Here is a 14,152-nt window from a genome sequence, read left to right on the forward strand (position 1 = left end):
GCATGGATTTTTTCAAAATATTTTCTTCAGAAGCCACAGTATAGGCATGGATTTTTTCAAAATATTTTCTTCAGAAGCCACAGTATAGGCGTGGATTTTTTCAAAATATTTTCCTGAGTAGCCAATATAGGCGTGGATTTTTTCACAATATTTTCTTTTCTCCTTGTTATTAAATCCCCAAAAAAATATCCTCCCTTTTCAAATTGAATGACCACTTTGGGATCATTTCTATGACTTCTTTTAATTATATGTTTGAGAAAGAAATTTTCTAATCTCCATCACTACTTTACCCTGCACCCAAACACCAGAACTTTTGTCTTTGTGATATTTCGTCGACAAAATTGTCTCTACATAATTCCATATGACAAAATAGATGATTAAATTTAAAATTTTAATTACTTTACAGAGAGAAATTATTTTCCCCAAAAATTTTTTCTTCTACTACAATATTAATAAAGACACATGTATGGCCAGAACGGCACGCAAGGCCACCACCCATACACCCACCTCCTCCCCATAGACTGGCCATCAAACAGTTGACAGGATTCATGAACACAACTCAACAAATCATCATTCCTTCATTCATAGACATGGTCACACTGTGTCGGAATCCTTATGAATACTTAATAAATCGGAAAATCTCTTTTATTTTTTTTCAAAAAAAAAAAAAAAAAAAAAAAACAGCACACACGTTTATACAAAAATATTTATATCCACCAAATTAAAATTTTTTTTTTTTTTTTTTTTTTTTTTTTTTTTTTTTTTTTTTTTTTTTTTGAAAAAAAAATTAAATCGAAAGCCCAGTAGAAAAATGTGTCAATGTCACCATTTAAATTTTTATGAATTTTAGTTCGAGGATTTATTTTTTAATTCTTGTTTGCTTGTTTTGTTTGAAGGGCGCTGAAGGCATATATCTGTATGCACGTGTATGCGTGTATGAGGAAATATTGAATATTCTTTTAGACACCACTGAAAAATATGTATTTAAAAAATCGACGCCCTGTGGAGACCCGAGTTCTCGGTATTCTTATTGCTATGAAAGAGCTGCAGGTATCCTTCTTCCTATGGAAGAGCAGCAGGTATTCTTCTTCCTATAGGAGAGCTGCATGTAATTTTCTTCCTATAGGAAAGCTGGAGGTATTTTACATATAGGAGAGCTGTATGTATTCTTCTTCGTGTAGAAGATTTGCAGGTATTCTTCTTCCTGTGAAAGAGCTGCAGCTATTCTTCTTCCTATGGAAGGTCAGCAGGTAATTTTCTTCCTATAGGAAAGCTGGAAGTATTTTCCTTCATATAGGAGAGCTGTATGTATTCTTCTTCGTGTAAAAGAGTTGCAAGTATACTTCTTCCTGTAGAAGTGCTGCAGGTATTCTTCTTCCTGTGGAAGGTCAGCGGGTAATTTTCTTCCTTTAGGAAAGCTGGGGGTAGTTTCCTTCATATATAAGAGCTGTATGTATTCTTCTTCCTGTAGAAGTGCTCCAGGTATTATTCTTCATGTGAAAGAGCTGCAGGTATTATACTTCCTTTGAAAGAGCTGCAGATATTCTGCTCCTTTCTAAAAGCGGAGGTATTCCTCCTTCTATAGCATAGCTGCAGGTATTCTTCTTCCTGCGGAAGCGCTGAAGGTATTCTTTTTCCTGTGGAAGAGCTACAGGTATTCTTCTTCCTGTGAAAGATTTGCATGTATTCTTTTTCCTGTGGAAGAGCTACAGGTATTCTTCTTCCTGTGGAAGATCTGCAGGTATCCTTCTTCCTGTGGAAGAGCTGCAGCTATTCTTCTTCCTATGGATATTTTTTTTAAATCCACGCCTCCTGTGGAACCCCAAAAAATATATTTTTTTAAATCCAAGCCTCTTGTGTAACCCCAAATTTTTTTTTTTAAATCCACGCCTCCTGTGGAACCCTAAAATATTTTTTTTTTAAATCCACGCCTCCTGTGGAACCCTAAAAAATTGTTTTTTTTTAAATCCACGCCTCTTGTGGAACCCCAAAAAATATTTTTTAAAACTACCACGCCTTGTGTGGAGTTCTTAAATAAACAAATCCACGTCTTGTATGAAGACCTAAAAAATATTTTTGAAAAAATCCACTCCTTGTGTGGACCCTTAAAAAAATTTTAAACCAGTAAGGAAAATAGTAAAGTCGGACTATATGATACCCTTCACCACTTTGGGTAGATTCAACAGATGAATCTTAGCAGACGTCGCATTTTTAAAGGACCAGTAAAATGAACGTGGATCCATAAATATTTCATTCTGCAACCTATACTAAATTTTTCATTTGGTCAGATATAGAGTAGCTTCATACAGCGGGCCAAAATTATGTAAATCAATTTAAAGCAAATATCAATCGGACAGCCGTCGATTATATGGATAAATATGTGATAACCATGAGGGGTCTGGTGCATCTACAACTAAATTAGAACCGATTCCCTCGAAACTTAACACACATCATGCTAGACTTAATATATATATATATATATATATATCAAATCGACCCAAATATAAATGGGAGCTATATCGAATTCTGAACCGATTTTCCCGACTCAGTTCAGTATGCTATGCCAAATTTCGGGCAAATCAAATGATATATAGGGACTTTGGAGCCCCATTTACCTTAGATCGGAGGGAAATATATATGGGACTATTTTGCAAAAACAAAATAAAAATGGTATCCCAAAAAAACCGCCAACACTACTGAAACTATATGGGAGCTATATATAAATCTGACCCGATTTTCTCGAAACTTTGCACACGTCATTCTGTACCAAATTCTGTACGCTATGACAAATTTCGAACAAATCGAAAGATATATAGGAACTTTGGTGCCCTATTTACCTAAAATCGGACGAAACTGTATATGGGAGCTATATCTAAATCTCAACCGATTTGTACGAAACTTAGCACACATCATTCTAGACCTAATTCATTACGCTGTGGCAAATTTCGTCCACATCTAAAGATATATAGGTATTTTTGTGCACATTTTACCCTAAATCGGACTAAATTATATATAGGAGCTATATCTAAATCTGAACCATTTTCAATTGGATTTTAAACCAGTGAGCGGAGCAGACATAATATACCACAGTGTGGTAAAGGTAGACCTCGAAAAAAATATTTAAAAAAAAACTTACGGCACCTGTGGAGCCTTGACAAAAATATTTTTACACCTACACAACTACCACGAAAATAAAACTTTCTGCGATTCTATATTCTGAGACTGGGCAATATTTCGAGATATTTGCACCCTTTTTACCGGTTATAGATGAACAACTTCACTTTCTAACCCTGGCAAGTTTTCCAATTTTTTTTTGTAAAATAAAAAAAAATGTCACTTTAGGTTTTGGTTGATTTGACCCTCGGAATATTGACCGATCATCATCTAAACAGCCGCTCTAAGTATTTGGTCAGATTCCCGTCACCTTGTAAAATATGTGATGTTCTGCATATAATAATTGCCTTGAAAATCTGACAAAATTCAAATTTTCGGTTCATTGCACCCCCTCCATAAAATCTCCACTTCACCGAAAACTAAAGGCGTCATCCTTGACCATAATCGAAAGTTCATGTACAATGTCAAATCTATCAGCGCTACATTTCCGTCCTCTAATGGAGTAATAGTAATACTATGCACATAGTCACCTTTACCTAATTTAGTATCAATTTGAAGGTCAACAACTCCTATTGGATATACTATAAACTTCTCGAGTATATGTCCTTCAGGAGTAAATATATACGGCATAGAACACAAATTTTGTAATTTTTCACACAAAAATCAGGGTCCATTTGGCCCGCTAAATATTGACCTATCCTTATCAAAACAGGCATGCTTATTCTTTGGCCCCATCCCCTTCTCCCTGTAAAAATTCACGATGTTCGGTCCATAACTGAGGCCTCTGGAGCGATCAGAAAAACCGACAAAAATTAAGTATTTGTTCCGTTTTACTCTTAAATATTAAACGATCTTTACCAAAAACAATAGGGGTCTTCATTGAGCCGAACCTATCCTCCATGCAAAATTTGGCGAAGATTGGTCTATAACTGTGGCCTGTATCGTGTTTACAATTTATAATGGACAGACGGACGGGCACACATGTCTAGATCGACTCAGCTAGTCGAGATATGACGATCGGTATACTTAAAGGTGGGTCTAGGACCAATATTTTGTGGCGTTACAAAGTCTTGGGGCTGCACAAAGCTATAATACCCTGACAACATAGTTGTGTAGGGTATAAAAACCATGCCTACTTTGGGCCTGGAAAATATTTGCTAAAAATCTTTGTTTATATTAGACCTAGAAAAAATAAAATCCTACAGACCACCATTCATTGCTACAAAAAACACCTCCAAAATAACCCTGTGTATTTTTTTTCTCTTTTAGGATTTTTTTTTTGCTCGTGCACACACACACACTCACATATGAGAAAAAAAATAATATAAATCACAATTTAAATTACTTCATACAATAACCCACACACACCAACACACTCTCAACGCAAATGTGTAATTATAAATTCCGGCTGTCGGACAATAACAACATCAGCAAATAACCATAACATCAATTTTCAACTGAAATTGAGTGAAATTTTTTATACAACTACAAAAAACCAACAACAACAACAACTAGTGAAAATAAAAAAATTCCAACAAAAACCAAAAACAAAAAAAATACCTCCAACAAAATTATGACGCTAACAAAAAATCTGTTCTATGCAAAAACAAAAACAACAGCAACAACAACAAATGCCATTGGCAGCAGCAAAGATTGTGGCACGATGACACCAATGCGAAAAACACTACACACATCATCAACAACGTCCTCCGTACTGAGGCGACGTCATCATCATCATCACCCACCACTAACAAAAGCAACAACAACAATATTGTTATTCATATTGATATTAATGTGCCACAGGAGTAATGAAACGGCGGCGGATGTTCTGAGTGAGTATAACAATAACAATAATAACAACAACTACAACTACAAACAAGTAAAAAAGCGTTAAGTTCGGCCGGGCCGAACTTTGGATACCCTCCACCATAAAAATACTGACCATTTTTTGAAATGAAAACATAGGGAAAATACATATAACGATAATTCTTCCAATCGATTGCTGTAAACCAAATAGAAAATTCAGCAATTTCAATGAGGGTTTTCCTAAAATCTCAAAACCCTAAAATTTTGACATATATTATTAACGCATGGTATGGTGAAACATGTGTATAAAATCCTGAAAATATTCCAATTTCGAGGGCAATATTATATATGAGGCATACTTAAGCGGGAGCAATATTGACAACATTGTGTAGGAATTAGCAACTACTTGGTGTTTTCATTATATAAGGGGTTAGGCCTAATTAAGGCCGATGCAGCTCAAGTTCCGAGCAAATATTTTAGTTTTGAATTCCAATACCGTCCATCACGCTAAATATTAAATAGGTAGGATGTTTTATATAGGACCTGGTCCTAAATGCGGGTCAATATAGTTCATTCTCAAACCTCACGTTTTAGTTTTTAGGTCAAAATAAAAATGATTACAACATATGGCTAAATCGACTAAATCGTTTTAGAATTCCATACTATGTGAACTGAAAATTTCGTCTGCCGAATAACCCCCCTACTATGGTGGAATACAGCTACATGGGATAACCCCAACACCCGGAAAACATCAGCTAACTATTTTAAAATAAAAAAGGAGGTTATAAGGGGACTACCCCTAAAAGAGGGTGAATATTAATAATTTTTGGTAGGGAGATTTGTTACCATATACGACTACAAAATACCAAATTTCAGCGAAATCGGTTGAAAAACGCGCTCAAGAACCCCAAAATACCGCAAAATTGGGGGTACCCTTATATGGGGGCTACCAGAAAAAGTAGACCTATATTTATAATTTTTTGTGGAGATATTAAGTACCCAATAAGAACCCTATGTAGCAAATTTCAGCGAATTCGGTTGAAAACCGCGCTCAAGAACCCCAAAATACCGAAAATTTGGGGGTACCCTTATATGGGAGCTATGCCTAAACGTGGACCGATAAAGCCCATCTTCGAACTTGACCTGCCTGCAGACAAAAGACGACTCTATGCAAAATTTTGGCGATCTATCTCCATTCGTTTAGACGCTAGAGTGATTACAACAGACAGACGGACAGACAGACAGACGGACAGACGGACAGACGGACATGGCTATATCGTCATAGAATTTTACGCTGATCAAGAATATATATACTTTATAGGGTCGGAAATGATTATTTCGATGCGTTACAAACGGAAAAACAAAACTAATATACCCTCCATACTATGGTGGAGGGTATAAAAATATGATTATAATAATATTGTCAAAATGCTTAAAAATAAATTACAAGAAAATATGTGGGGGACTACAAAAAAACGGTTCGGAAATATAAAGAAATTTTAATAATTACGGAAGAAATGAAAGCAGGGAAACCTAAAATTACGTGGCAATTGTTATGTAATTGCAGTTTGATGAACTCATTGATGAGGGTTATAAATTATTCAGAGAAGGAGGCATTTTTTCAAGGGTCTACCAAAGGCGAGGATTTTTAAAAATATTTTTTTCATTTTTTTTTAAATATTTGTTCAGGCCTCTATATAAGGCGTGGATTTTTTAAAGAATTTTTTTAGGGCTCTATATAAGGCGTGGATTTTTAATTTTGCAGGAATGCCGAACGTAGACATGGCTTTAAACACCTCTGAACGGACAATAGGACTGTCGAATTTGGCTTTATAGTCGACGCATAGGTGGAATGTGTCGATGTGTTTTTCGTGAGTCTTTTCCAGCATTTGGCGCAGAGTGAAAATTTGGTCAATGGTGGATTTGCCAGGTCTGAAGCCGCATTGGTATGGTCCAATAATGTCATTGACCATTGGCTTTAATAGTTCACCCAGTACCCTGGATAGCACTTTATATGCGATGGGAAGGAGACTTATTCCTCTATAGTTGGCACATATCGTCTTGTCTCCTTTTTTGTGCACGGGACACAGGATGCTGAGGTTCCAATAATTGGGCATGCATTCTTCTAACCAAACCAAGCCACTATTTTTATACCCTACCCAACTATGTTGTCAGAGTATTATATATTTGTGCAGCCACAAGAGTTTGTAACGCCACGAAATATTGGTCCTAGATCCACCTTTAAGTATACGATCGTCATATCTGGACTAGCTGAGTCGATCTAGACATGTGTGTCCGTCCGTCGGTCTGTCCATTATAATTTGTAAACACGATACAGACCACAGTTATGGACCAATCTTCACCAAATTTTGAATGGATGATAGGTTCGCCCCAATGAAGACCCCTATTGTTTTTGGTAAAGATCTGGTCGATCCAGAGGCCGCAGCTATGGTCCATCGTGAAATTTTACATGGAGAAGACGATCGTGCCAAAGAATAAACACGCCTGTTTTGATAAAGATCGCTCAATATTTAGCGGGTCAAATGGACCCTTACTTTTGTGTGAAAAATTACAAAATTTGTATTCTGGGGCGTATATATTTACCCCTGAAGGATACAGACCCCAGAAGTTCATAGAATATCCAAGAGGAGTAGTTGATCTTTAAATTGATACCCATTATATTGTCGTATGTACCCGGATGTGGGAGTTACACTTAAATATTTACAGGTGCTTTTGTACTCAGATATTATTAGGTAATCCATTACCACACAGGAGGGCGGAAATATAGCGCTGATCGCTTTGTTGAAAGATATTTTTATACCCTTCACCACACTGTGTCTTGTCAGAACTTTCGTTCCATAAGCCGAGCTTAGAAAAGATTTTCAGATGCGCCGGTCTTTTGCGCAGTTTTTCCAATTTGAAATGTCTTTATGCATATGTTTGTAACAGGCAAAAGGAAACGAGATAGGCACATGGTTCGTTTTGAGAATATGCATAGCATCACTTTCTGAGTCGGTTTATGCATGTCCGTCTGTCCGTCCCTCCGTCCTCTCAGCTGTCTGTCCATGTTAAATTGTAAACAAAGTTCAGGTAGCATTTTTGATTCGAATTGGATGAAATTTGGCACAGCTCATTTATTTGGCCCAAGGACGAGGGAAAAAGCGGTTCAGATTTAGATATAGCTCACATATATATTTTCTTTCGATTTAATGTAAATGGTGCACCAAAGTCCCTATATATATTTTTATTTGCCCGAAATTTGGCATAGCGTACTGAATTGATCCTGGAGCGATGTGTGCCAAGTTTCATGAAAATCGGTTCAGATTTAGATATAGCTCCCATATATAGTTCCGTCCGATTTAAGGTAAATGGCGCACCACAGATAATATATATGCTTCGATTTGCACGAAATTTGGTATAGCATACTGAATTAGGTCTAGAATTATGTGTTTTAAATTTTGTAGAAATCGTTTCAGAGTTACATATAGCTCTCATATATATTTTCGTCCGATTTTAGGTAAATAGTGCACCAAGGTCCCTATACATCATTCGATTCGCACGAAATTTTGCATATAGTACTGAATGAAGTCTCTAGTGATGTGTGTTAAGTTTCGGGAAAATCGGTTCAAATTTAGATCCCATAAGTTTTCGTCAGATTTTTTGTAAATGGTGCACCAAATTCCCTATATATCCTTCGATTTGCCCAAATTTGGCATATCGTAATGAATTGAGTCTAGAATGACGTGTGGTAAGTTTGGCGAAAATCGGTTCAGATTTAGATATTGCTTCCATATATAGTTTCGTCTGATTTTTGTAAATGGTGCACCGATGTCCCTATATATATTTTGATTTGCCCAAAGTTTGACATAGCGTCCTGAATTGAGTCTTGAATGATGTGTGTCAAGTTTCGTGGAAATCGGTTCAGATCTACATATAGCTGTCATATATATGTTCGTCCAATTTAATGTAAATGGTGCACCAAAGACCCTATATATCCCTTGATTTGCATGAAATTTGGAGGGATTGCTGTAAGGCGAGATATGTAAAAAAGAAATCATCATACTTACATACTTAGCTGGATTGTGACAGAACTTTCGTGGCATAAGCCGAGCTTTAAAAAGATTTCCAGGCGCGTCGGCCATTAGCGCAGTTTTTCCAATTTGAAAGACCATTTTCGGCAATGTTATCTTCCACTTGATCTTTCCATCTTACTCGAGGCCTTCCCCTTCTGCGTAAATCATCAGCTGGTTCGCTTTTATATGCCTTCTGGGCTGGGGCATCTTCATCCATTCTCACAACATGACCTAGCCAACGTAGTCGCTGCAGCTCAATACGTCTAACAATGTCGATGTACGAGAATAGCTGGTACGAATTATGGTTCATTCGACGGCGATATTCACCGTCAACGCAGATCGCCCCATAGATCATTCGGAGAATTTTTCTCTCAAACACTCCAAGAGCTACCTCATCTGCTTGTGCAAGTACCCATGCTTCAGATCCATATAACAGCACGGGTAGTATCAGCGTCTTGTAGAATGTGAGTTTGGTCTGGCGGGAGGTGGCCTTGCTTTTGTGCTGTTTGCTCAGACCATAGTAGCATCTGTTGGCCATTACTATCATTCTCCGAATTTCAAAACTGATGTCATTCGTTTTGTTTATGGCGGTACCAAGGTATATAAAATCGTTGACTACCTCGAAGCTGTAGTTCTCAAGTTCCACAGTTGGTCCGAGTCTACTGGACGTCTTGCGCGTTGTTACCATCAACTTGGTCTTCTGTCTGTCACCTTGTCTGAATTCTCGTTCGGTATTAACACTAGATTGCCGAAGGCAGTCATTTTGACCGTTTTTCAATTTCAAGTACAAAAACAATTGTGTATATTATGACCCAGCTTTTTAAAATTTGGTGACTTTTTGTACCACATAGAACTACGTTTATTAATCATAGTAGCTGCTTCCTCCCCTTTTTCATTCCCCGTATTCACATGTGCTATACCTAAAATCGGTCATTTTGACCTTCTGTGAAATATTAAACAATCAAACTACTTTTATTATTGTATAAAGTAAATTTCTTATATGACCAGATCAGTACAACAACATCGAAACCCGTTTGCTACTCTAGAAACACAAACGAACATACAAATCGGGAAAAATAAATTTTATATTTCTAGTCGATTTCACTCTTAGAGTAAAGACTTCCTCTTTTTCGAACATTTTGTCCGCGCTCTTATTTTTCAAAAGGGGAAACTCGAGAGCCCTACCACCGAAAACAAATAATAACAACGTTTTGTATGATTGTGAATACTGTAAAAATATTAAAAAATAAGTTAAAAAATTTTTCTTAAACAATAAAAATTCTTTCAGAATGAAGTCATTTTGACCGATTTTAGGCAATATAGGTATATACAAAATTCCCGTCTTTCTAGTGTTAAAGGGCTCCGTGAGGTCCTTTCCGACACTAACTGCTGATCTTGTGCCAATTAAAGTTATCCTGCATAGCCGTATTAATTTTGAAAGAATACCAAACTATCACCTCGTCTGCATCCTCGTTCGGCATTAAAGGGCTCCGAGAAGTCCTTTCCGACTGTAACTGCTGATCTTGTGCCAGTTAAAGTTATCCTGCAGAGCCGTATTAACCCTTTCAGTGTCAAAGAAAATTTTTGTCGGAATAAAAATCTAAAATTTTGTACTTAAAATCATATGAAGGCCCAGAGTTTAGAAAAAAAAAATCAATTCTTATTTTAACCATCGGACAGTTTTGTCTATCTTTCAGCAAAAATAAAGACATCAACTGTAACGGTACATAGGATAACCGAAAAATTGAGTAAGAAAAAGAGAGTAATTTTAAATGTCGAATATATTCGACAAAAACACTGAAAGGGTTAATTTTGCAGGAGTACCAAACGCAGGCATGGCTTTACACACTTCTGAACGGATAGGGTTGTCCAATGAGGCTTTATAGTCGACGCATAGGTGGAATGTGTCGATGTGTTTTTTTCCAGGATTTGCCAGGTCTGAAGCCGCATTGGTATGGTCCAATAATGTCATTGACCATTGGCTTCAGTCGTTCACACAGTACGCTGGATAGCACTTTATATGCGATGGAAAGGAAACTTATTCCTCTATGATTGGCACATATCGTCTTGTCTCCTTTTTTGTGCACGGGACACAGGATGCTGAGGTTCCAATAATTGGGCATGCATTCTTCTAACCAAACCAAGCCATTATTTTTTATAGTTATTATAGGTGAACTCGCGGCACATATTAGCTCACATTTTCATCGGGCGATAAGAAAAGATACCCCATATAGATCCTTCAAAATATGTTTAAAACAATCAACGCCTTCTATAGAGCCTTCAAAATATGTTTAAAAAAATCCACACCTCCTATAGAGCCCTCAAAATGTGTTTAAAAAAAGCCACACCTTCTATAGAGCCTTCAAAATATGTTTAAAAAATCCACGGCTTCTATAGAGCTTTCAAAATATGTTCAGAAAAATCCACACCTTTATAGAGTCTTCAGAATGTGTTTAAAGAAATCCACACCTTCTATAGAGACTTCAAAATATGTTTAAAAAATCAACGCCTTCTATAGAGCCTTCAAAATGTGTTTAAAGAAATCCACACCTTCTATAGAGCATTTAAAAAATGTTTAAAAAATCCGCGCCTTCTATAGAGCCTTCAAAATATGTTTAAAAAATCCACGCCTTCTATAGAGCCTTCAAAATGTGTTTAAAAAATCCACACCTTCTATAGAGCCTTCAAAATATGTTTAAACCAGTAAGGAAAGTAGTAAAATCGGACTGGGCCGACTATATGATACCCTTCACCACTTTGGGTATATTTTACATATGTATCCGAAAAGACGTCGCTGTACTGTTAAACATGTAATCTCAATCAGACACCCATTGAATATTTGGCGTACAATTAACATAAATATGTCGAAATTATATATGGAAGCTAAGTTATATCTATATCTGAACCGATTTCAAGCAAACCTGCCACAGATCCATACCATAGTCAATCGAACTATGGTATGGATCTTTAGTGCACAATTTGCTTAAAACCATCACATCATTCTAGACTTAATTTAGTACGCTATGCCAATATTCTTGTTAATCAAAAGATTTGCAGGGACTTTGGTGCACCATTTACCTTAAAACGGACGAACCCACATATGGGCGCTATATCAAAATCTGAACCGATTTTCACGAAACTTAGCACACATCATTCTAGGCCTAATTCAGTAGGTTATACCAAAATTCGTGCAAATCGAAAGATATATATGGACATTGTTACACCATTTACCTAAAATCGGGCGATACTATATATAGGAGCTATATCTAAATCTGAACCGATTTTCACGAAACTTGGTACAAGTAATTCTAGACTTAATTCAATACGCTATGCCAAAATTCGTGCAAATCAAATCATTTTCAGGGACTTTGGTGCACCATTTACCTAAAATCGGCCGAAACTATATATGGTAGCTATATCTAAATTTGAACCGATTTTCACGAAATTTCGCATACATCATTCTAGACCTAATTCAGTAGGCTATACCAAATTTCGTGCAAATCGAAAGATATATAGGGACTTTGGTACACCATTCACCTTAAATCGGTCAAAAATATATATGGGACTTATATCTAAATCTGAACCGATTTTTCCCAATTTCAATAGGGTTCGTCCTTGGGCCAAATAAGTGAGCTGTGCCAAATTTCATCCAAATCGGATCATAAATGAGACCTGTACTTTGTTTACAATTTAACATCAACAGACGGACAGACGGACGGACGGACATGCATAAATCGACTCAGAAAGTGATTCTATGCATATTCTCAAAAGGAACCATGGGTCTATCTCGATTCCTTTTGCCTGTTACAAACATATGCACAAAGACATAATACCATGTACCACAGTGTGGTGAAGGGTATAAAAATCCACGCCTTCTATAGAGCCTTCAAAATATAAAATCAAGCCTCCTATATAGCCCTTAAAAAATATTTCTTATATTTTCTTATATAATATTATTTTTATTTTTTAAGTCTTTATTATAATTAATATTTTAATTGTCTTTAATTTACTAATATTAACTGTTCTACTCTGTTTTTTTCCAGCGGATCCCAAATTCACCTATGCCATTGCAAATGTTACAGCATCTGTGGGCCGTGATGCCACCCTGACATGTGTCGTTCAGGATTTGGGCTCCTATAAGGTCAGTTAATATAAAAAATGAAAATTTTTTTGTATATCACTAAAACTCTAAATTACCCTCATCATTATTTTTATTATGTTCTTTGCAATTAATATATGACAACAAAAACAACAACAACAACTACAAGGGCTATGATAATAAACTACTACAACAAGAACACACAACCAACCACATTAAATGCCATTTTAATTAATATAAGTACTTTAGATGGCCAACTCGACTGGCTAGTAAGGACTGGCTAGGCCAGTTCGGGCAGCCATCGAGTGCGCTTAAATCTCTTTTAATCTTTGTTGGCGTACAAAAAATACACACACACACCCACCCACCCGCTATCATACAAAGTGAAAGTAGGAAATGTACGGAGAACAAAAATTATGAGGGAATGAACAACATTGGGAGCACTATACAACAATTTATACACACATACATACATATACACATACATTCGTTCATATAAATGATACACCGTCTATCTACCACCACCATCAGAAGCAATGAGCCATTGTGGTAGGTCATTTCTAATGAGAACCCAAACAAATCCGCCAAACAGAAAGGAAGAAAGGATTCTTAGCCAGTCAGCCTGCCAAGTGTTAATTGGGAAGAGGAGAGGGGTAAGGGAAGGGAAATAATTTCACTTTCAAACACTTTCTTGTTTATGGCTGTTGTATCTCTGTCTAATGATTGTCGGTTGGGGGTAGACTTACATGTTAACAATTTACAAGGGTTTATTCTATGGCAAATCATCCAAGCTTTGTTACTTTGATTCATTTTAAGCTGAACACTGGAAAGCACATAATATATGGTATTACTTTTATAAAGAGGGAGAGAAAACCCATTAACAAGACTAAATGGTAAACCATTAGATGATGGAGATGATGCTCCACAAACAAAACCCACACTTAATGTGCGGCTCAGTAGAAAATTATTTTCATGATTTTGTTTTACACGAACATGATTTATATAATTAAAAGGTGAAGATGTAATAAATAAATTAAATTTAATAGGAAATTGCATTAAT

General features: G+C 36.3%; 1 protein-coding gene across 1 annotated transcript in view; it reads left to right on the plus strand.

Annotated features, from left to right (window-relative positions):
- Positions 1-4,871: 4,871 nt before the first annotated feature.
- The window catches only part of LOC133333981 (lachesin), a gene marked incomplete at its 5' end in the record, with an annotated part of 61,837 nt that continues 52,556 nt past the window's right edge, over positions 4,872-14,152 (plus strand). Inside the window, 2 exons of the mRNA XM_061542288.1 lie at positions 4,872-4,946; positions 13,037-13,134. Coding sequence (XP_061398272.1) covers positions 4,872-4,946; positions 13,037-13,134 — 173 coding nt within the window. The remainder of the gene's footprint in view (positions 4,947-13,036; positions 13,135-14,152) is intronic.

Source organism: Musca vetustissima, unplaced genomic scaffold, assembly GCF_032173495.1.
Source record: "Musca vetustissima isolate MV318-11 ecotype Yass unplaced genomic scaffold, APGP_CSIRO_Mvet_v1 utg130668, whole genome shotgun sequence".
Classification (NCBI taxonomy): Eukaryota; Metazoa; Arthropoda; class Insecta; order Diptera; family Muscidae; genus Musca; species Musca vetustissima.